The sequence below is a fragment of the Ochotona curzoniae genome, unplaced genomic scaffold (genome assembly GCF_017591425.1).
Source record: "Ochotona curzoniae isolate NIBS_2020 unplaced genomic scaffold, NIBS_Ocur_1.0 contig_1274, whole genome shotgun sequence".
Lineage (NCBI taxonomy): Eukaryota > Metazoa > Chordata > Mammalia > Lagomorpha > Ochotonidae > Ochotona > Ochotona curzoniae.
The window spans coordinates 551991-576463 of NW_024465023.1; the positions used below are offsets into that span (position 1 = coordinate 551991).

General features: G+C 42.4%; 1 protein-coding gene across 2 annotated transcripts in view; it reads right to left on the reverse strand.

The window, feature by feature from the left end:
- PIR (pirin) overlaps positions 1-24473 on the reverse strand; it is a 72701-nt gene that overhangs the window by 12753 nt on the left and 35475 nt on the right. For both annotated transcript variants that reach the window (XM_040997452.1, XM_040997445.1), the window contains exons 6-7: positions 10831-10915; positions 1203-1247 (exon numbers count right to left, since the gene is read on the reverse strand). In XM_040997452.1, the coding sequence (XP_040853386.1) occupies positions 1203-1247; positions 10831-10915 (130 nt within the window). The remainder of the gene's footprint in view (positions 1-1202; positions 1248-10830; positions 10916-24473) is intronic.

The window sequence follows — 24473 nt, forward strand, 5'->3', positions numbered from 1 at the left end:
AAGTGGAAAGTGGGAGGTTGTTTCTGTTCCTTTGGGATTTTCTAGAAACACTAGTGAAGGTGTGTATTCTGGTGTAAGGTGATTCCAGGAAACCACATGTAGAAGGTGGCAGAGTTAGACAGGAAGGGAAAGGCAGCCAGTGAAAGGTTGTGTCATCAAGCAGACATAGACTCCTTTTCAGGGTGGGTCATGCAAAATCTCGCAGGGAAACTCACAGGTAAAGGTTTCTCACACAAGCCTCAGTCATTCCGCCTGTACTGTCACAGAGCAGGCAGACAAGTGTATTTTCCCACATTTTCACCCAGTCTTCCAGAAGCAGGGCAGCCTTCCTAGCTTAAAGGGAAAGCCTGCAGGCAAAATAACATAGATGCTGGCAGCTGGTTGGGTGGGCGCTTGGGAAAGAGCTGTGGGTGGGGCACCACAGCATCCACTAGAGCCATTTGCTGCCAATCCCACAGAGCCTTTTTCAGGATCCTATCGCAGCTTTTCAGAGGAAGGGAAGGGTGGGAAGTGACAGACAGGAGCCAGCCTGCCTGCAAGTCCCTCTCTGTTACCCCTCCATTCCTGGGCTCTTCTGCTACTGAATTGCCTAAGACAAAGAGATTTGGAAGACATGTGTGCTGGCATAGGCTGTGTGGCATCACGAACCAAATGTATAAGGCAAGGTGTGGAGAGTTGGCCTGAGGAGCCCTTGGCTCTCCTCCCAGGTCTGCCAATGCACAAACAGCGAAAGGTTAAATCGCTTTCTTTAGAGTTCCCATTCCTCATTCATAAAATCAAAAGCTGGGTGGGTCTCAAGCATTGCTTTTGGACAAGCTTCCACTTCAGAAGAGGAGAAAGGCCAGTTTGTGACGTCTCGGGGGCATCTGGGACTGCAATTTCACTTCCTCCCACTTCCTAGAGGATAAAGACCCTGCTGCTCCCTCTGGTTTCCAGTGTATTACCATCCTTTTATCAGGAAGCCAGTTGCCAACCATCCAACAAATTCTGGTTTCCTACTCTCCTCCTTTACTGAAGATTCTGAAAGCTGAGAGGCACCCTGCCCTGGCGATACCTGTGCTGGGGTGGAGAGAAGGCTGCTATGGGAGGGAAGGGGGCTCCAGCTGCTCAGTTACAAAAAATGATTTTAATTCATCTTTTCTCCACACTCAGCAGTAGAAACAGAATTGCTATTGAACCCAAATTAGCATACCCATACTCACCAATATACACATCTCCAGATATGGTGTAGATGAAGCTTGTCCACCCTGGAAAGGGATCAGCAATAGTAAAATGTCAGTGCCAATAACACCAAAAAGAACAAAGAGATCTGTCTATCACACATACATTAAAAAGAAAATGGAAAATAAAAGCATAATTTATTTTAAATATATATTGTAATATTTAAAATCAGTGAATTATAGTGGTCAGCACTGTGGCATAGCATATTAAGCTTCAGCTTTCAATGCCAACTACCCATATTGGAGAACCACTTCTAGTTCGGGCTACATTACTGCCTATCTAGCTTCCTGTGAATGTACCTGGGAAGGCAGTGGAAGATGGCCCAAGTGCTTGGGCCCTTGCCACCAGCACAAATGGAGTCCTAGGTTCCTGGCTTTGGCCTGGGTCAGCCTTAGCTGTTATCAGATAAGTGAACCAGCAGATAAAACTCTCTTTCTCTCTCTCTCTATTGCCTGTTGCTCTGCCTTTCAAATAAAATAATATATGTACTTTACAATTAAGTGCGCTGTTTCAGATATCACACACACACACTCATTCATTTTCTCTGTCTCTCATATTCAAACACAAGCTGCTTTCTGCTATCAGGTGTGGATGGACTAACTCCGAGGGAGCACAGCTCTTCCAGGAGCTGCTGAGTTTTTCTATTCATATTTGGCCTGATTTACAACCACGCTCCACAATATACTTCTTTCTCCTCTGCTTTTTAATGTTCTTCCATTGAAAATTGTTGAAATACCTTTTTAAGGTGCAAATGATCATTATTTTTTATGATGATTCAAAGGACATGTAGATCTTAAAATAGTTTAAGGATGTGAATGTGTGGAGCACGGAAACAATATCTGTGGCATTCGTACCTACCCTGACATAAACACTGCGTGTAATGTGGTATTTGTGCTTTCACAGTCTTTTCCTCCTATGCACTCACTATACATTATTTGCTTTGAAACTAGAACAAACTCAATGTTCTGCTTTGGACACTTTTCTAACTGAAAATATAGAGAAGTAACCCAGCCTTGGGAAAGAGCAGTATTCTATTGTAAGGGCATGCCATAATTTATATAATCAATTCCCTCTTGTGGAATAAAGCTATTAAAATTATTTTGGCTTTTTACAAAATCTCAAAGCTCCAAATTGCTCAATTTTTTTTTAAATTTGGAATCATTTTGATTGTTCTAATCACCTTTCTCCTGCACCATTTTTGCTTCGTGCCCCCACTACCATCAGCAGAGTCCACACATAATTGCCTAGGTTTGCTTTCTTTCCATTTTTTTCTTTTTAACATGATCCAGAGGACCAAACATTTGCTTGAAGGAATGGCCAAGTGAATTTATTAAGTGCATCTACTTATCTGTGCTTCTTGCAAAATTCATCTATTAGGACAGTCCATCTCTGCCAGTAATAATACAGTCCACGTGGCTGTCTGAAACAGCATGTCAGAGGTAACAGGGTAGGGTCAGGAGTCCTTTCAGTACGATGTCCATATGCACTTATTTCTATTAGCCCTTGCATAATTTTCACTAAGCATTGCTTTTCAAGGCTACCACAAAGGAAAACAATGCCAAATTGTGTGTTTAGTATGTGCTCAACAACAACCACATTTTATCAGAGTTCCTTCTCTCCTAAGATCAGGATTACATCAGCAAAGAGCTCGGCTGTAAAAGTTTTAGGGTCTCACATCTTTTTTCTTCTTCCATCTCTCTTCCTATTGTTATGCCCTCGGGAATTGTGCCATTCCCAAATGTTTATTGCTCTCACAGATCACACACCCTGTTTACTTTTCTTCCACAAGTATGGTCTCCAAGCTACTGTCTCTTTGCAGCTGGGAAGTCCTCCCCTTCCCTTGGGCAATGACAACATGAGTTGGGATGGAGACCACAATTTTTCCTTTTGGCCCCTTGAGGACAGTTAAGTCAGCAACACAGTGAAGTCAGATCTCCTCTAGCCAAACACAAGACATGTACAATGTTTCTACTAACTACATAAATCACTTTCTGTGGCATTTGCTTGAATTTCCAGAGGTTTCTAATTCTTACAAATGTCCCTAGGGACAACTTTCCTAAGCTTTCCCATGCTTTAATCACGCTCATTTTCTTCTTCCTCACTCCTAGGCTTCATTATTCTAATGAACTTCCAACTACTTCTTGCACATATATATGGGGGGAAAGTAGAAAAACAGGGCCTCGAGACACATCACATCCCTAAGAAAGGAAAGCACTGTAGAGAGCAGAGAGGACAATAGGACGGAAGAGGGAATGCAAATGCAGTTGTCCCTAACCCTGAGTCATCCTGGTTATGGTGTCTTGGAGCCGCTTGATTCCTAATAGCATCCCCTTCCTCAGAAGTGCCTGCACCCAACTTCTGGCAGGTCGGGTTGGTCCTTGGCAGCTTGCTGATTTTCCCTTCTTTTCCCTCCACTCCATCAAACTATTTTATAGTTTTAATTTTGAAATAATTTCGGACATACAGAGAAGTTGCAAAACTACTATCAATAAGGACTATACACTTTCCCAAAGATTCCTCAAAAACTAGCAAGTTATCACATGTGCTTTATCTTCATGCCATAAAATGACGTTCTTTTGTGAAACTTTTGAGAGTAACTTGAACTCATAACAGTCTTAATCATTAAATAATTATTAGTGTGGGGTTCCTAAAAGCAAATATTTTCTTAGAAAGCCATAATGTACTTACAAAAATTATGAATTTAGCAGTGCTGCTATACTTTACTCTATGTAAGATATCTGCATTTTGTCAACTGTCTGGGTAATACCATTTACAGAAAAAGAAAAACAATTCTAGCCCAAGATCCCATAATACTGTCTGTCAGCTGTCATATCTAATCTTCCTTCATCTCAAACAGTTCCTCAGTGTTTTTCTTCCACAAAATGTACAGACCAATTATTTCACAAACAGACCCACAGTGTGGATTTCCTGGAGGTTTCCTCACCAGTTGACCGAAGTGCTCACTAGTCCCTTCTCCTCCAAGACTTAAAGAGGATCTTTCACTCATTTTCAATACTTTTTAATTTTTAAATTTAGAAGCACACAAAGGATACAATTAATGGACAATACAGCCACAGTTATTTCATTTTATTCTTTTCTGATAAAATTATACAGGTGAAAGAAATGGCGTCGGCTGGCTCCCTCCAATCCGTTTGCCATACACGTGAAGTGGATATCTCTAGAAGCCTCACTTTAGGCTTCCTGTTCTCCCAGGACAAGGTGAACTCCTCACCCTGACAAGCACACTTTTCTCAATCTGGTCCTGTACTTCTCCAGGATTACTGCTCCTCAGTGTGCTCTCCTGCCATGTTTAATTGAACCCAGCAAACCACTCCTGAGGAGTAGATGGAACACAGAGCAATAGCACATTTAAATGGACTTTCTGGCTCAAGTCCTCGCCTTGCCTCTGCCAGGATCCCATATGGGCGCTGGTTCTAATCCCAGCAGCCCCACTTCCCATCCAGCTCCCTGCTTGTGGCTTGGGAAAGCAGTGGAGGACGGCCCAAAGCCTTGGGATCCTGCATCCACGTGGGAGACTATGAAGAGGCTCCTGGTTTCGGATTGGTGCATCTCTGGCTGTTGCAGCCGCTTGGGGTATGAATCAACAGACAGAAGATCTTCCTCTCTGACTCTCTTCCTCTCTGTATATTTGACTTTGCAGTAAAAATAAATAAATCTTATATGGGCATCTGATGCTAAGTGTTTGGTATAGCAGCTAAGAGACCAGTCGGAACACTTGCATTCTGCATTTGAGTCCTGCTCCCAGCTTCCTGCTAATGCACACCCTGCAAGACAACAGGTGATGGCTACAGGATGTGGTTCCCTACCACCTACATGGGAGACCTGGAGAAAGCTCCTAGCTCCTGGTTTCAGCTCTGGCTGTTGCAAGCATTTGGGCAGTGGAGTAACAGATAGAAGATGTCTCTTTCTAGATAGATAGATAGATAGATAGATAGATAGATAGATAGATAGACTTTCTTGCACCTTGGTAAATAAACTACTTAAAGAACTATAAAACAGAAACCAAACTGAATACAAACAATTATAGGTAGACAGTACAGGTTTGAATACCAGTGAATAAATAACTCACTGCAATGTCTGGGACCAGAACCTTACCCTTGAAGTCTGTTTCCTAGTTTCTAAGATAGGGAAAGACTATGCACAAGACCGCAACTGTAACAGTCAAGTGACATTCTATGTCTGCATACACACGGAAGAATGTACACATACATATCTGTATCTTCCAGTGTATCTTAGATTTTTAGCCTACTGTACACATGGCTTGGCACTTACATAGAGAATGCCACTTTCTGTTTCTGCCCTTTCCTTCTCTTTCCTCTTCCCTACAAATTTATGCAGTTCAGAAGGCTATACACTTCAGATGCAGCTGTGACCAAGGTCAAAGAAGCGTCGTCACTACACGTGGTTCCATGCGCCCCACTGTACGCTCTCGACACTGAGCAGTCTCCACTCAGGACTGCATGCTCCAAGGAGCAAAGGGCAGCAGGGTCCCTGCGTCCCATAAGCTATAGTTCTTGACATGCTGTGTATTTAATCACTCACAATGTATGTACATATCAAGACATCAGACTGTACATGATAAGTATAATTTAGCTAGTAATTTAAATAAATTAAAACCAATTCCAGGTGCAATAACTACATCAATATGAGAGGTAAAATAAGAAAACATCTGAAAAAAAAGAACATTTTCATGATCCTGTATTACAAGATTATTAAAGAAGCTACAGAAACCACCCTTCTTCATTAGGGAAATTACTTTTTTTGTAGCATAAAAACACATGATAATATAGAAGTATTAAAAATGAAGTAGAAACATTACAATTGGGAACAAAAGTAACTGAAAATGACTAGTAGTTAGTATATATAGAGCTTCTGAAAAGCACAACTCACTAGAAGGGAAAGCGCTAAAACTGCTTGCAGGATCATTTTACACAATAGGGTCTGGTTCATGTTCACCACTGCTCTGAAGAGCTACTGATTTATAGCCATAATTCTTCTGCATACTTTCTAAGTGAGGGGAATTGTGACTGAATATTTTATTACTTTTATTTTATTTGAAATGTAAATGTTGCAATGCCAGAGCTTTGTGAGGCAGAAGCCAGGAGCCCAGAGTTTCTTTGGAGTCTCCCATGTGGGTGCAGGAGCCAAGCACTTAGGCCATCCCCACTGCTTTCCCAGGTGCATCAACAGGGAGCTGGATCAGAAGTGAAACAGCTAAGTCCCAAACTGGCATGCATATGGAATGCCAGCATTCCAGGTGATGGCTTTACTCACTACACCACAATAATGGCTCCATGAATGAATATTTTGTATGTGTTACTGGTATGCACAGAGCTTTACAAAAATACACATGCATTATTTTTTCTCACATTTTAAAAGTCGGAGTCATGAAGTAAATCATGCATTTCATGCAGTGAACAAAATCAGCTGTTGCTTTCTCCATGAAAATAGCCCCAAATCTAAAATTCTCCATGAATCCTTCACGTTGGTGACATCCTCCCTAAAAGCAGAGAATGACTGCCAAGCTATCTGGCAGGAACTCTGAGCGGAACTCGGGCTTCACCTTGCTCAGCCTCTTCTGCCCTCTTGCTTGCTCTGCCAGAAGCAGCAGCCTTGTTGGAGCTGCCCTACAGGAGGCTGACATGGCCAGGCACAGTGTTCTGAGCTGAGCCTTGGGGCTGCCGTTAGCCCTCAAGGACAGCTTGCTCCAGCCTGTGCCGGTCCTTGAGCCAGAGGGACAGCTAAGCTGCATGGCAGGCACAGCAAGAAGACACAGCGTGCCAAGGTACCAAGGCTTGGAGTCACGTATTCTGTGGCCTATTGATACCTAACACTATAACATTTATTTAAATACATCATAGCAGGCTTTATCAAATAGTTACCATATGCATGGCAGGCAAATGTACTTTGTTAATCAAATGAGAAAGATGTGGCTCCTTGCCTCTTGTTCCTCTTCAAGTAAACACAGATGCAAATCTGCTGCCAATACGTAAGAGACTGTGTTAGTTTCCTACTGCTGTTGTAACAAATTCTGTAAAACTCAGCACTTGGAAACAACACAAATTTGTTTTCTTATAGCTCTGGAAGTGAAAAGCCCCAGAGTGGGTGTCCTGAGTCTCAATGGAGGTGGCCACAAGCTTCTGGCAGCTCCGCAAGAAAATGCATCTCTTATCTTTGCCCCGCAGAGGCTGCCTGTGTCCTTGCCTCCGGGTCCTTTCTATTTGCAAAAGCAGCCACTTTCCCAACTGTCACACCTCTGCCCCTCACACTGACTCCCTGAGCTCCCTTTTCCACATATGTGGGCACTTATGGTACCACTGGACAAACCTGGATTAGCTAGCCGACCCTCCCATCCTAGGAGCCATGATCTGCAAAGCCCTTTCCCTTTGTTACACAATATGTCCACAGATCTGGGACAAGAATACCCCAGGGTTAGCAGAGTTATCCTCTCAACAATGTTGCTCATTGATTGAGACAGACTTTGAATGACAGTTATAAGATGAGGGAAGCAAAAAGGCTCTCCAAGTCCCAATTTGTCGACAGCATAACAATTCGCCATTTTTAATATTCCAGATCTTGCTTTGAAGTCCCCAGAGCAGAGGTGCAATGAAAGGGATGGAGAAAAGAAATAGGATGCAGTCAGTCGGAAGACAAAGGGCACAAGGACCAGAAAGCACGTTTCTTGGACAAAGATTGGCATTTCCTAGAAATACAGATTTAGGTCCTTCACAATGAGTAATAAGAGTGTTATCTGTATATCAGTTTACTGCAAGAAAAATCAGCTTGTCTTGCAAGAGATGATAAAAGTTAACACACACAAAAATCACCCTACTACTCTTATTTTAGCCAAGAGCTAATATGAACAACATGGAGCCAATGTGAAAGGAATCTGGTACTGTCAGGACTCAACAAATTGGATTCTTTGTAAGTGATGCAGCATCCGGCTCAAGTCCTGAGATCAACTGTGTTTCAACTCATCACTGCATGGACAACCCAACAGAAATGTGCCTTGCCTGAAGAAAGATGGGGGAAACCAATTCTAACACTATTTATGGAAAGGAATTCAGATAAAACCTAGCCCAAGTCATGAGAAGTAGATTTCCCATGCGGGATAAGCATCTTTGTGACATCAGGGATTGGGGGCTAACTGTGTATGCTTCTATTTCTATCCAATTAGTCTAGTAATGAAACAAGCAGGTCAACATTAAATTAGACTGCAAAACTTACACCAAAAGCCAGACAGCATGCAGGCATCCATGTCAAATCCCTTTATCGTAACACTACAATCAAAATATTATAAATCAATTATGTCCAGGATCCAGCCAGTGGCCCGCACATTTCAAAGAATAGTTGATGCCAAGAAAGCACCCAAATAAAACAAATTAAGATGGTCCCTGGAGTTTATGATTGCATTTGACTTGGAAAGCTGGCTTTAAAAAGGACAAATGGTGACCTTAATTTAAACTGTTTCATGGTAAAATTTAGACAGCATAACTTTATCATCCAGTATGTCTAAGTAGTCAGCTAAAATTCTCAAATCCACAAATAATAAATGCTCTATAATAGCTGAATTGATTTACTATCTGACACTGGACAGAGAAACCTCAAACTCTGAATTTCTCACCTAATACAATGCAAACATGAGTAAGGAAGGTAAAAGGAAAGAGGAAAGAGAAAAAGTAAGAGAAACAGAAAAACAGCACAGCTTATAACTGCAATCACTTGGGAAAGACAGATTCTCTTGCTTCATTGCTGAGTTTACAGCAGACTTTTTAAAAAGCATAGAGATGGAAGACTGAATGTGTGTTTTTAAGTGATTTGCCTTCATACACCTTAGAAAGTATTTTTGAAAGCAAATCTCAAGTTTAAGTTTCAGAATGATGAAATAAAACACAAGTACAGTAAATAGAAACACCTTCTCTCCAAAGGCAATAGAGGCATAGGCTAACAGCAGAGTCATGGAGAAAGCGGTCCTCCCTTACTCTGCTGATGGAAAGTGACAGCCTCTCACAGTGACAACTTGACAATGCTTTTGGAAATGAAATATGCATACATGTCTGATGACCACCCCAGACCCTGTCCCATCAAAACAAATCCCCAGGTGGGAACAGAGATGCACGTGGGTGGCCACGGCAGCCTGCAGCCAAGCTGTACAAAGCGTGTGAATGTCCTCCAATGGGAAACAGCTACAAACACCGCAGGAACCCAGGCGTCGGTGATCAGCACCGCAAGGAGCTGCCCGAGTGGCCGGGGACGTGTCGCCACAAGGCGCCGCTTAGTTAACAAAATAAGATGCACAAAGTATTTCTCATATAATTTCCTTTTGGTAACATGATAACAAACAGCCCTATATATGTCCATGGTTTCATGAAAACAATGTCAGTGTGAGAAGGAAAAAACAACCTGGGGAGAAATACAGAAAGATTTAATTCAAGAATAGAACTGAGCTATACCCTAGATCTGTGGTATACAGAGAGGAAAAAATGGAACAAGTGAATAAAGGACACAAGAAATTTCCAGGCAGAAAAAGCAAATTTCAAAGAAGAGAACACTGCACTGAAAAATCACTGTACATGTGCTTGCACATGCATTGTCACAAAAAGTCACCTATGCACAGGCCTGCATGTATGTGAGTTAATCTAAAACATTTCTGTACTTAAAAATGGCCAGAATGAAAGAAATGAGGAACAAAGGAACAATAAAATGCTGATACCTAATGATCCTAAGTATAACCATTTTTAAAAGAAAACTGGTGGGGTCTGTGTTGTGGTGAAGTGAGTCAAGCTGTCATCTGATATGCTGGCATCCCATATGGATGCCATTTTGTATGCTAGTAGTTCCACTTCCCACCCAGCTTCCTGCCTGTGGCCTGTAAAAGCAGTTGAGGACGGCCCAAAGCCTTGGGACCCTGCGCCTACATGGAAGACCTGGAAGAAGGTTCCTGGCTTCAGATTGGCTCAGCTCCGGCCGTTGCGGGCACTTGGGGAGAAAATCATTGGACACTCTCTGTTTCTCCTCCTCTCTGTATATGTGACTTTGCAATAAAAATAAATAAATCTTTAAAAAGAAGAAAAATAATAATAAAATTGGCCTTGAATTGTTAGGAGTTTTCTGATTATTCTCTTCATTTGATTCAAATGTCAATTTAAAGGAAAGGTTTCTACAGCACCTATATCAAGCCAAACCTGTTTGTACTTGCTCATAAGTAGCACAGGTCTACATTTGCCTTCAAGAACACTATGAGTCAACAGGTGCCAGAGTCAGGAGATGGGTGTTTTGCCTGTCCTGCCTTGCCCATTGTCTTCTGCATGACCTTGAGCAAGCCGTTAATCTGATCTGCTAGCCTTCGTGTTCAAGCCTATAAACCAACAGATGTGGCCCAATAAGTATATTCCTAACATTGTGAGTCTTCCTTCATTTCCTTAACTTGAAAGGCATCAACAGTATTGTTAATTTAAGCACTGTCAAATACACACAAAATTCAAGAACTTTGTGCTGAGGTTCAGAAACAAGCACATTCCAGACAAAGCAGTCCTTTGTTCCCCCTCGTCTTCCTACAAGATTATTAAACCCCAAAAGCCTTCATACCTTCAGGAATAGGCTGGGAATGTTTTGCTCCTTGGTCCAACTTGAAGTCCAAATATAAGGTTGGTGTGCGAGTGTAAACCTTGGACTGAAAACAAAAAGGAAGCCATCAGCATTTTGCTATGAACAAGGTTCTTTGCCTCAGATGCACCCTCTGATAACAGCTGTAGGCCTAGATCCATTCTATTTATAGACCTTTCTAGGCAACTGTTAAGTTTAACTGCTGCTAAAGCCATGGTGGGCTACCTAAGACAAACCCTCTTAATGAGTATATTCTAGAAGTTAGCCCTCCTAGCTTCTTTTGTAGATATTTTTATTTCAAAGGCAGACTTACATATAGAAAGGGAAAGACATAGGGATGTTCCATCTGCTGGTTCACTCCCCAAATGGCTACAATAGCCAGACTTGGGCTGATCCAAAGCCAGGAGCCAGGAGCTTCCTCTGAGTCTCCTGCATGAGTGTAGGGGTCCAATGAGTTGAGCAATCTTCTACTGCTTTCCCAGGGCATAAACAGGGAGCCAGATGAGAACTGGAACAGCTGGGACATGCAATGGTGCCCATATGAGATGCTGGCACCACAGCTGTAGGATTAGTCTGCTATGCCATCATGCTGTCTCCACCCTACTAGATTTATAATACAGCTGACATGCTTCTTTAGGATGACAGCTGTCTGCCTATTGCCTTTTCTCAAATAGAATTTAATGTTAATATTTTATTGGCCAATAGTTGCTCCAACTTTCTAATTTCCACCCATCTACTTGATGTGGGAGGTTATCTCATATTGAAATGTATGTTTCTTTCCTAGGTTCCTAGGAGCTATTTCCATTTTGAAATGTGTGTGTGTGCATGTGTATATTTTTAACTTGGTCTCTTGCAAAAGATACAATTTCAATTGCAAGAAAGGCATTTTTGGCAGGAGTTTGTTATAAACAGTGCTGTGGTTCCATCAACAGTAAGGAGAGTTTGTGATGTAATACAGTATCTTCCTAAGTCATTGGCAAAGACCAATATTCGAAGGATTAGCACTGTTGCTATAAACTTTATAATGTCCCATTCATTGCCACAAAGCCGCAGTGGTTGTATTCTATTTTTAAACTCATGAAAATGAAAAATCATATAACATCAAGTTTGGTGAGGATGTGGAATAACTAGAGCTTTAATACAATTCTGATATAGCCGTAACTTTGGAAGATATCTCGAAGCACACAGTACAAATGAAATCAGTGTAACGTAGGCCACAGCATTACAACTCACTGTTTTACACCTAACAGAAATGCTTACCTGAAAACATGTATTAAGAATTGTAATAGCAATCCTGCTAATTATGGCCCCAAATTGGAAACACACCAAATGTCTTTAATGAGAGAAAGGAGTTCTCCCCATGGAATACTACACAGCAAGGAGCTTGGACAAACCCATCAACATGGGAACAACTCAAATTAACCTCACTAGTATAGTATTGAGCAGATGAAGGCAGACAGAAAAGATCAGATTCAGTATGATTTTGTTTCTATAAAGTTCAAAACAAGTCAAAACCAATCTGTCGGGTCCATAGTACGCACAGCGGCTGATGACTGTAAGCCTGAAGGAGCCACAACGGGGCTGTTAATGCTCTTTTCTTGATGTGGCTGCTGGTCTCCTGCTGATGTTCACTCGGTAAAAACCCTGTGACATGCACACCTGCTTTGTGAACTTTAATATGCATATTCCACATTTCAAGAACAAAAGCCCATATATTCACTAAGAGCATTCATTTGTAAAATAACAGGGAGCTCCAGATAATGTGCAGATCTTTGATAATGTGCAAATCTGTGGAAATACTTCTATAAGATTCAGGAAGACATGGACATTTCAGCTTTTCAATACTGAATTTCCCAAGTCTAATCCACAAGGTCAGGACCAACTCACACTGTCACATACTACGTGTTCAATAAATACCCAATGAATAGTGCTTTATAATGGAAATACCTGTATGGTAATGCATTTATCCATAGTATGAATAGAGTTTTTGTCAACATCTTTACCCACGTGTAGCTAAATGCCCATCTTCGGGACATGTGAATTTGGCACATTAAAAACACTGGAGTAGAAAATTATAAATAGGGCCCTGCAGCATGGCCTAGTGGATAAAGTCTTCGCCTTGAACGCACAGGGATCCCACCTTGCGGCGGGGACTGTGGCCGAGACCCCAGCGGGGATCCGTCCGGCAGGGGCGCCCACGACAAGTGCCACCTTGAGGGGGCGTTAAGCCTGCCCCTTGTCCTGAGACTGGGACCTGCCCGACATGTCCTGCCACCAGCTTTTGGCTGGCGGGGGGGCAGGGGAGAGCTAGGAATTTACCCCCAGCTCCCAGCCATCTCCCGCAGGTACTCACCCATGAGAGACGGCCCCTGAACTCTTAAACTGATCCAGATTATTCAGACACGAGTAGTGGGCCTCGCTAAGGCTGCAGCTCCCCGGGAGCGTGCACCCACAGGGCACTCAGCACTCACTCGGGCAGCTATTTGAAATGTTTTAAAGAAAAACTAATAAGAGCCTTTTTAAGGCCTCAAACATATTCTGTTTTTTTTTACAGTGTGAAAAAGGCTAAAGAGAAAAATGCCTAATTCATTTTAGATGTGTTTTGCAACATGCATAACGTAAAATAGAATTTTAATTATTTTTGTCTTAAAATTAGAATATTAGGGGTTTCAATATAGCAGAGCTTGAATAATTACCTAAACCTTCCCCAAACCAAGTATGTATTATTCCATTTCAATTTCTATTATGAGATAAAACTCAATTTTGTATGTCTATAATTAAATATGTATGTGCACATACTATTTGAAAAGCAGGAAGGTTTTTTGCTATGCAAATATATTTGTTTTTATTATGTTTATTATTATTCTTTTCCTTCCTCTCCTTCCTGCCCTCATCAATGTCCCCTGTATTTTACAGTAATATGCTCCTTCAGCTACATTCATGATTCCAACATTCTGCTATTTACATGCATCATGCCACTGCAGGCAGAGGTAATGGCACAGAATCTAGCACTTTGCTACCAAGGTATATTTAAGTTCCATTGAGGGTCCTTTTTTATTTGGGGGTACAGATGCATACTGTAATTCTTCTTTGTTTACAGGAAGATTTAAAACAAAATATTGCCACCATCAATGATAACCAATAACTTGGCTGAAATAGTAAATGTAAATGTGCCCAGCCTCATGTTTAGCTGGAAACAAACCTGGACTTTTCTACTACACACGTTGCTGATTTCCAAGCTCAATGAAGTATCATCGTGAAACAAAACATTTTCTAAGATTTTTATGAGAATTAATTAATTTTGGTGATTAAAACTTAGCTACTAATGTATCTATTTCCACAGGATTAACATAAATTGGTCCATAGAAAACCAAAATTAGATATTCGCCTAGAAGCCTGTTTCAGAAAGGACAGAACTAACACGTTTTAATTCTACCAGGATAGATAGTTCTCTTTTTCCATTTTTTTCCAGCTTGGGTCATTATTAAGAATTCCTACTGAAGCATGAAAATTCAAAGTCATTTCTCTTTCTTCTTTCTTCCTATTGCATAACTCCGCTAAATTAGGAAACATTCCTCTAAAGGTTATAACCTACATTTGAAAACACTAACAGTTTAACACTTTGGGGTTCAAATATCATGCAGGGAAGCTTCTAGAAGGTAAGTAATGGAACTCTTTGTCTATCCCAGAAAGCCTTCTCTCTCCTTCTCCATAAATGTGTCAGAATTAAACCGTCATTGGGCCTCAGACGCCACTATGATAATGACCCCAAAACAACGAGACAAAATAAGCTCTATAAAACCACTTCCTTCTGGATGCCAACTACCTCCATCTTCCGTCCTTCAAAGACATCCCACATCCCCTGGCTTTTGGTATGATACCCCTGTCAAGCTGGCTTCCTTCCTCTGCTTTCATTCATAAATATGATCCTAATTAGGAGATGAAATTACTTCCACATGGAAGCCATGTGTCTGAAAAACACCTTCCCAAGGAAAAGAACATGCCGAGTTGCTGTGCAGAAGCACGACAAAGGACGTATCTTGAATTTTGCTACTGCTCCACTTACTCCTGAGAGCTGCTGCTCTCACCCCAGACAGGCCTTCCTTAAAGGGAAGTGGCAGTAACACAGTGTCGCCCGTCACAGCTGCAACACATGTTTCCCCACTTCTTTGGTGGTGCCATTTCAAAACCTCTTTATGATTTAGTGATTCAGGGGTAGGAAACACACCGTAATTCTCAATCCTAATGAAATATATTGCTTAAGCAAATCTACCTGTCTGAACAGTGCCAATCCTCAATATCCTATAAAAGAAACAGTGCTTCTGCCCTATTCCTAGAAACTCAGCCTGCCTAACGCTGGACATTATGTTTTACAGGATTTTTTTGGTATCTTTCCATGTACAGCTTTGATCACATTTCTAATTTTTTCCTTCACAATGAAATTATGGGCCCAAATTTCTAGACAACTTGGCAAGAAGCAAACTGGCTCAACAGCAATGTTGCCGAGAATGCTGCCACTCTAAGGAGGTGCCCCAAGCTGCCATGTGCAGAACAGGAAGCAAGTGAGAGGAGAGGAGACCGCTCAAGAGGCAGCCGAATTGAGCCGGCCAGGGATGGGAGAGACGCACGCTGGGCTCGGTTTTATAGAAAGAAAATTTCTTCCCATTATGAGGAACAGCTTCAATGGGGGAAAATTGGGTGTCTACCTCATTAACTGGCTTAACAGCTCTGAGTAATAACACAGTCCCAACTCCGTTGACAGCTCATGTTACTATCTTTCATGGCTCCCAATCTCCTCATTTTGCTTCTTGCTACCAGCCCCTGCTTGAGCTCTGTGGCCTTGGAATTGCATGGAAACATGAATCGGCACAGTGCTCTGCACGCCCACACGCTCACTGCGAGGGAGACCACACCTTCTCCTTTGCTAAGAAATTGGAAGGCTTTCCAGGACTAAAGTATATTTACCACTGGATTTTAAGCCAATTCCAAGTCTCATTGTTTAGAAAAAAAACAGGCTTCAATAATCTTCAATATCTTCTGTCCCCAATCCAAAGCACTCTGATTTTTGAATTCTTGATTATTTTAAACAATTCTGATAAGGGGTGGGAGAGATTGGTTTCCATCCTCAGTGCCAAAGGTGTTGTGGGGAGGATCAAAACCCCGTAATCATACTGTCATGTATACATGAAGTGCTATACAAAGAGAAGACAAGCAACTCTTGGGCAAAATGCCAAAGACTCTGCTGGATGGGAGTAGGACAGGGCACGTCTCACTTGCATCAAACACAGAGGATTGTGGACAGTTTTGAGGATCAAGCTGTGCAACTGAGACTTTGGAGGTAGTCAAGTTACTCCCCAGCCTGGCCTGTGTTCTCCTTTCTCAAGCAGCCTTTAGTCAACTAGCACAGCCTATTCCCTCTCCCTGTCACCTGTTACTTCTGGAGAGATGGGCAGAAAGGGGAGGGAAGAAAATCAAGATGCTGACAGGGCTTTCAGTTCAGAAATTACATGAAGTACATTTTTATTATCAAACTGAACTTTGATATCTTCACTCTTTAAGGCTGTATCCTTCCTTGCCCAAAGTTAAAGCTGTTCTAATTTGTTGGAAAATTAAAGCCAAAAAAGAATGAACACTCATATCTTGTTTAAACAATCTATATATAATCCTATCAAGGCAACAATACAATAAAACCATAAATGTCCCATAAATAAGCCAGCAAGTAGCCCTTCCTCTCCTTTATCGCTAATCCATGGGTAATGCAGTCCAAGACAGAGTCAGCAAACCTAGTAACCAATGCTAGCATATTGCTCACAGGGTCTTGTAGTATTTTTAACATCTATTAGTTACACTTGGTGTTCACTCGATGTTTCTAATTCTTACAAGAAAGTACATCAAGCTCTCATGTGAAAAACTACCCAGCAGAGATAAGATTCCGGGGGAGACCAGCGCTGACGCCTCTGTTAAACACGCTTCTTCAATGCTTGACTGAGGGGGGTTTGTTACGCTGGAAGCCCTCACCTACGCAAGTGCCTGCAAGACGCGCTGACGCAGGCAGCAACGCACGCTTGTTAGAGACGGATCTAAAAATCTCCTTCTGGCATAGAAAAGAGTGTTCATTCTGAAGCCTCCTACTATGAAAACGAGAAACGGCATGTCCAAACAGGAGAAGACACACCCAGCAAGCTTAGACACAAGGGCAGAATGATGTCAAGGCAGGTGGCAGTGTCCAAGCAAAATGGGGCCAAATTCAGGAAACCCGAATGTGGTTCTAGTTGACATCCACCATGAGCTGTGTGAACTTGAGGAAGACTTTTTGCCTAGTGGGCTGCAACGTTTTATTGGAAAGTCAGACATATGGAAACGAGAGACAGAAAGAGCTTCCATCTGCTGGTTCATTCCACAATTGCCCACAATGGCTGGAGCTGAGCTGATCTGAAGCCAGGAGCTGGGAGCTTCTTCTGGGTCTTCCAGACAGGCACAGGGAAGCAGGGAGCTGGATGAGAAGTGGAGCAGCCAGGTCAGAAACCGGTGACCTTATGGGATCCTGGCACTTGCAAGGCAAGGATTTAGCTACTAGCCTACTGCACTGGGCCCAACTTTCTCACCTATAAAGTAGCTATATGTGAGAGCTGTAGTGCTCAGGTGTGTTGCTGCCTGATATTCTGATTTAAAAGGAAGGACCAAAATAACATGTGAGAGCAAATCTTGGCTGGCTCTGAAAAGCACCTGCTGCTATCAGGAACCCTAGACTGTTGCTACCCTATGAATTCCACTTAGATCCTCAGATGCCGTTACAACAGTGGAGGGGATTCATGAAAGGAGTTTGCCGCACAATCCTGAAATAAATGGGCCAGAGACAGTTCCTGTGTATTAGGTGAAAATGGCCCCTGTGTTGTTTACTCCTTTACAGCCAACTAGCACAATTAGCTCAGTGCTCACTCGTGCCAGACTCTGATTCTGACACATCAAACTACTTTATATATATATATTCCAGATAAATCTAGTCTCAGCCCTTTGGAACCTACCTACTTCACATACCCTGCCAAACTTCATCCAAACATCTACCCACAGAGACGCATCCAAACACCTGCTAGACAGATAAGCTAAGAGCCTGAACTGCCACTACACTTTGGAGGTCTGTATTACTGTTCTGTGTTACCACCTGTAACTAACCTGTTCCTTCTCAACCAACCACTACGAAATCTACCTATTCATCACCCACATGAATAGGTACTCAAATAGGCCTCACAAGTATCAAATCTGGCTTCCAGGGTAGCCACAAACAACAGAAAAGTTTCCTGATGGTCAACAACAACTCCGAGAAAGCAAGGGGCTGGAGAAGTATGGAACGGGTCAGTATTTATCCCCAACGCAGGGAAGAGAACTGTTCATGAGCTCCTGGGTAGGTAGAAGTGGTCAGCTCCTTAGCAAAATTATGCATGAGTCAAGATTTCCACTGGAACTCTTCAACATGAACCCCTCCCTTGAAGATGTGTCTGTCTTTCCACAGACAAAATCAGTGCTCAACAGTAAATCCAACGTACACTGCCTTATGTTGAACTGGCAAAGACCTCTACAAGTTCCTGGTTAAGAACACAAACTTGGGAGTGATGCAATCTAGTCAGTCTGACAGCTGATGGAGCTGTGTTCTCCCCGCTTCCAGATCCCTCTCGCCTCTTCCCCTCACACCCCTGCAGATTCTCACACACAGCCAGCCTCTGTACATGTCTGCTGAGCTCACCTGAACTCTGTGTCTTCCCAAGACACTTTCCCAGGAAGTACTCCTAATTCCCCCTGCAGGTATGAGAGTTCTTCCAGAAATGGCAACTTCTGGAAGCTTCTTCCTCCTGGTTTACTAAACTACAGAAATATTCAAAAGGCTCTGCTACTATGGCAGGAGGAATGGGTCTTTTCTCTCTTGAAGCCCCCCTCTCATCAATAGGACGGGAGTTTCTTTTCTCCTTTCTTCTAATAAATCTTGCTTTAAAACTAAAATAGATAGATAGATAGATAGATAGATAGATAGATAGAGGCCCTGGATTTGCAATGAACTGGTGACAATAATAACCTCTGGTTTAAATACTACACGTCCTTCCTTTAGTAGATTGGTTGCTATCAATGATGTAGAACCAATTTGAATCGAAATTTTAAAATATTTCACTATCTTGGTGTACCAACAGCAGCTCGCAGGAACAGAATTCTTTGAAACAAAACAAAACATGATTGGCACTTAGCACAGAGGTTAAGCCCCCGGTTAGGATGCCAAATCCCATATTGTAGCACCTCTGTTTCTCATTCCAGCTTCGTGCTCGTGCATACTCTGGGAGGCAGCAGATGATGGCCCAAGCACTTGGGTCAAGGCCACTCACAGAAGAGGTCCAAACTGAGTCCCAGACTCATGGCTTGGGACCTGGTGCAGCCATGGCTCTTGGAGGCATTTAGGGTATGAACCAGCAGATGGGTGATCTCTCTTTCTCTTTCATTTTTTAATTTGAAAGAATTTATTAATACATTAGATTTTGTCTTTCAAATTGGTTGTTTTTAAAAATGACAACAAAATATGTAGTCAGGTACAATATTATAAACTTCTAAAGCAATCAGAACCAAATCTGACACCAAATTTGCTCATGACATTTAATATGAGTTTGGTTAAATTATTTAAAAGCTCATGGTCCACAAGATTTGTACTTTGGTCAAAATGAAGTACTGTTGGTCACAGTTACCAATGACATAACTTTATATACGATGACACCGAACCCCTGTTCATTTATAGCCACAACAGCTCAGCTTTTCGAAGCAACACGCAAGTTTAAAGATATCTCTTTGACTCTATCCTCTGTTCTTGCTGCAGTTAGAAAAAAATATACAATGTGTTTCTGGGGAGACTACTTATATCCTGTAAGTACAAGCCTTGACAGCCATAGAAGTCATCACAATAATATGCTATAGTACCCATTCACCTTACTGAAGACAAATCTTCGTGTTTTTACATGCTCTTAGTCTAAATTCCCTGAGAATTTCCAACCCTGACTACTAGGACAAAAGCTGTATGAATGGCATGGGATGCAGTTTCTGCTTTAAAAGTGCACCTATATGCCCTGAATTTACTGTCAGAAGGCAGTATGCTGACACCACTGGAATGTACTTCCTATGTGACTGGGTCATAAAGACATCTTGAAGGAATAGAAACATCTGGCACTCTTTTTGAACACCAAGAATGGCATTTCTCGGGTGAGTGAGCTGCCCTGGGCAAGAGCAACCTTTTGTGCAGCTGATCTGAGCACTGTTTATCGGAACATTCCTAACTGGAAACCAAGTTCCAACTATTACTGCAGACTGTAGGACAAGTCCCATGAAGTTGTTGGGTGCATTTCTTCACTGGTGATCTGCTATCTACTAAAGCTAACAGTGTCTATTCTCAGTGCCGAAGCAAACCAGGTCGTACTATCTGCACAACGATGCAGCTCATCTGCTCAGGCTCCACAGCCTGTGCTGGGCAGGTCCTACAGAATGAATTGCTTCCTCCAATTTCAGATGATGGGCGACTGTACACCACATGCTTGGTGGCACTCCACCTTCACCTCAAGCCCAGCTGTTGAAAACCTTGGAAGCAGGGACGCAGGCATACACATATGATCAAATTCAGCCTGAAGCAAAAATCCAGAGTGAAGGGCCTTGATCTTGGGTTTCTCTCTGTCCCAGCATTTGGCATCATTTCCTTCATTTTGTCCTCTCTCAGCTCCACCAGATCTGGTTGTTTATGTACCTCCCTGTCATGGTCCCCAAATAGTTACTGCACTCTTACTTAGAAAGTCATTTACTTGTTTACAAGTAATTGTAAGACATAATCCTTGCCTGCTCCTTTTCCCTCCCTTGTTCACACAGGTAGACTCAATGGTCCCTCCTCCAGACTATCAGGAAGTTAAACATACCACAGTTTTCCTTTTTCCTGTGTCATACTGAACTTCTAAGATTCAAGGGTGTCTCTCCACAGCCACATGGTGAGCTTTTGTGAACATAATGGTTCTACCTTATTTGTATCATAGCTCTAGCAAGAGCTGGAGTATACAGTATATGATACCACAAGATGGGTATACAGCAAGTGCCTAATGACTGAATGAACCAAGATCATGGGGAAAGGGTGCACAGAGATGAAATAGTAACTGTCATTCAATGTTTTCATGGAATATAAAGAGGGAGTGGCTGAGCAGATCTGGGAAGAAGTCACGATGCCCATGGGCAGACAGCTGTGAAGGCTGCTCAGCAGAGACCTGGTCCAGATCCGGGACAGAGTGGCCAGAAGACAATGCTGACTAAGCCCTTAACTCATTTTCCTACAGTGACAGTGCTTTCCAACATTCTTGTCCCTAACATTGTGTCTCCCTCACTCCATGCCAAAAGGAGACCAGGAAGCTCACTGCCCCATGGTTACTTCCTCTCTCCTCTGCTCCCACCAGCCCATTACAACACACACACTTAAGGTTGAAAAAGGGAACTTGCACTTGAATTCATTAGGGTGAACATGAATTTCTTAGGCAGAAACTTTTTTTAAAAAAGTATTCTTCATAGTTTCTAAATAAAATGGGCAATTAAAATAGCTGGGACTAAAGCACAGGAGGGGAATTATTAAAAAGAAAGAAAAAAATCTCATTATTAAAAATCTTGGCTTCCGGGCCCAGCGCAGTGGCGCAAGTGGTTAAAGGTCCTCGCCTTGCACCCCCGGGATCCCATATGGGCCCCGGTTCTAATCCCGGCAGCCCTGCTTCCCTTCCAGCTCCCTGCCTGTGGCCTGGGAAAGCAGTCGAGGACGGCCCAAAGCTTTGGGAACCTGCACCCGCGTGGGAGACCTAGAAGAGGCTCCTGGCTTCGGATCGGCATAGTATCGGCCCGTTGCGCTCACTTGGGGAGTGAATCATCGGACGGAAGATCTTCCTCTCTGTCTCTCCTCTCTGTATATCCGCCTTTCCAATGAAAAAATAATAAAAATAAATCTTTATTAAAAAAAAAATCTTGGCTTCCTAAAATTGATCAAATCACAGTTAGGTTTCCATAAGCTACCTAAAATAGAACACAAACATCTTTTAAAATTCCTATCTAATGTTTAAGATTAAACGTCACTATAATTTTGTAAGTTCTTTTCTTTCATATTTGTATCTATTTTTATTACACTATAAATCTTGATTATTGAAGATATTAACAAAGTTACTCTTTTCAGGTCATTATATATAATTGTTACATTATGATGCCAATATTCAAAATAAACCATAAAGTTTAAAATGTTTATGCCCTTCTTTTACCTTCAGAATATAACCCACTGAAATTGATTGAAAGTGCTCATAATAAGCATTTTATATTGTTGATATATATTTTTCAATTACTTATTTGAGGGCCAGAGAGACAGAGACCTCCCATCCACTCACTCGCTTAAGTTTTCAAATGCCTGCCACAGACAGGCTAGTCAAGGTCAAACTCAGGAAGCATCATTTTTTAAAAAGGGAAAAAAAACACCAAAGACAAAAAAAAAATAAAGAAAAAGAAAAGGAAAAATAGCCATCTCCATCCTTCCACACATCTAAACCTAAACAAAAACTAGGAACCAGGAACTGCCTCCAAGTCTCCTTGCCACAGATGCTGGAGGCCTAGCAATTCAAGCCATCCTCACTGTCTCCCAGGGCTCGCACTCACAGGATGCTGGAGCCAGCAGCTCGAGCTGGGACTGAACACAGGCGCCATCAGCCTCTGTGCCAGCACGCTCCAAGCTGTCAATGGGTTTACACCAATCCTACGTTCCTCAATGGCTTCAGTTGGGTCTGCGTTTTAAGATTTAGCTTTTTTTTCCCCTGGTTTAACTTGATATTTTAAATATGCAAATATTTCCATCTTTCTTTTTTCACATTTACATTTTATTATTATTATTATCATTTTATGATGCGGTTCCATAGGCTTCTATTATTTCTCTTATCCCAGCCCCAATCCCCCACCTAGTTCCTCTACATCATTACTAAAATATAGTTCTGCATACACAGTCATATGTCCATCATTGCGGGCATGGACAATGGCAGAAAGTCCAGCATTCTATTCTCAAGATAGAGTAAACAGTTTCATAGGGAGTCCATCTTTGTCTGGAAGTAGAAATGTATACTACACTGCATCCTCACATCTGGATGTTAGTCTCCATTTCACAGCTACTGTACATCCCCTTAAATGAAAAGTCTAGATATTTCATTTTCTAGATATTCATGCTACAGGAAGGGGAGCTGTTGACTCCATGTTAACTACAAATACATGCATCTCATGAAAGGTATATTATTCTAAGCCTCACATGGTAATTCAACCTAAAATTATCTTCCTCATACAAGATAATCATCAGCCTGTTTCCATAGCAAATTTTGATCTTTGAAGACCCAACTGTTCTTTGACAAGAAGATATTAAATTTTCAAATATAGCAAAACTATTCCTTTCAACACCCACGAAGAAATGGCTGACAGCTGCTGTCTGCAGTGACTCACACTGCTGTCCTTTCTTCCCAAGCCACAGTAAATGGCTTCAGCATGTGCGGCCCACCTCCTGTCTGAGTTAATGCAAAGTGAGCAAAGTCGCACATAGCTCCCTCTTACACGCTGCTCCTGAAACCCAGCACTAATCTGAGTGCCAGACCTAGCAAGCTACTTCATCCTCAGAGACCCAGGAGATGTTTTATGGAGGGGGAAGCTGAGGCACATCGCAACTCAGTGGCTTGAGCCAAGGCCACCCAGCTGGCTCACGAAGAAGTCCTAACTCAGGCAGTCTGTTTCCAGTCCACCCTGGGAACCGCAGACCAGGCTGCCTCTAGAAATCTAAATGAACACTGCCTGAGGTTCCAAGTGGCACTCACTATTAAAATGCTCTCCCAATAAGGACTGATCATTTACTTATGAGAACATAATTCACTTCAGAGAATTTACCAGAGGAGAAGAAATAACAGAGGCTAGCGGCTACCAAGATGTGATTTGAAAAAGTTCAAACATCACCTCTGCTCTCTAATCCTTGATTGCAAGACCACATGGTCTGCTGCTTGGAAGTGCTTTCAAATGTCCTTCTGCTCCTAATTGGAACCAGCTCCGACCTTAAAATTGCCTTGTGTTTGCCATAAATGAAAAGCAGTTGTAAACTCCAGGGGTTTGTGATAATGCTGGCTTTGCTTATCTAGTAAATCACTGCCCAGCCAACTCTCTCCCAATGCATGCGACCAGGCAAAGGTCTGTGCTGTTGTTGAAACGGAAGTGGAATCCCCTGTCCTCCACCTTTCACCCCAGGAGCCCCTGGAGGGGTGCCATGGGACCCCTGAGTTTTGGGATCACAGACTGGAAAGCACCACACACAGTGAGCAGCTTCTCACATGTCCAGTTTCCGCTCCCCTTCGGCCTTCCCGCCCAAAACCAGAGCTAGCAACGCCCTTTGGCCTGATGCCAGGACGAGACCTCACAGGATCTGAGTTCTCTGTGCTTCCAAAGGGAAGGGAACTTCGCACACAGCAGAAATGGGCAATGCCCAATGCTGGGAAAAGCAGAAAGGAGTCACAGAAACACAGCCAAGGAGTCACAGTGCAACTGCAGAGTAAGCACCGAGCCCAGCAGGGCACGCG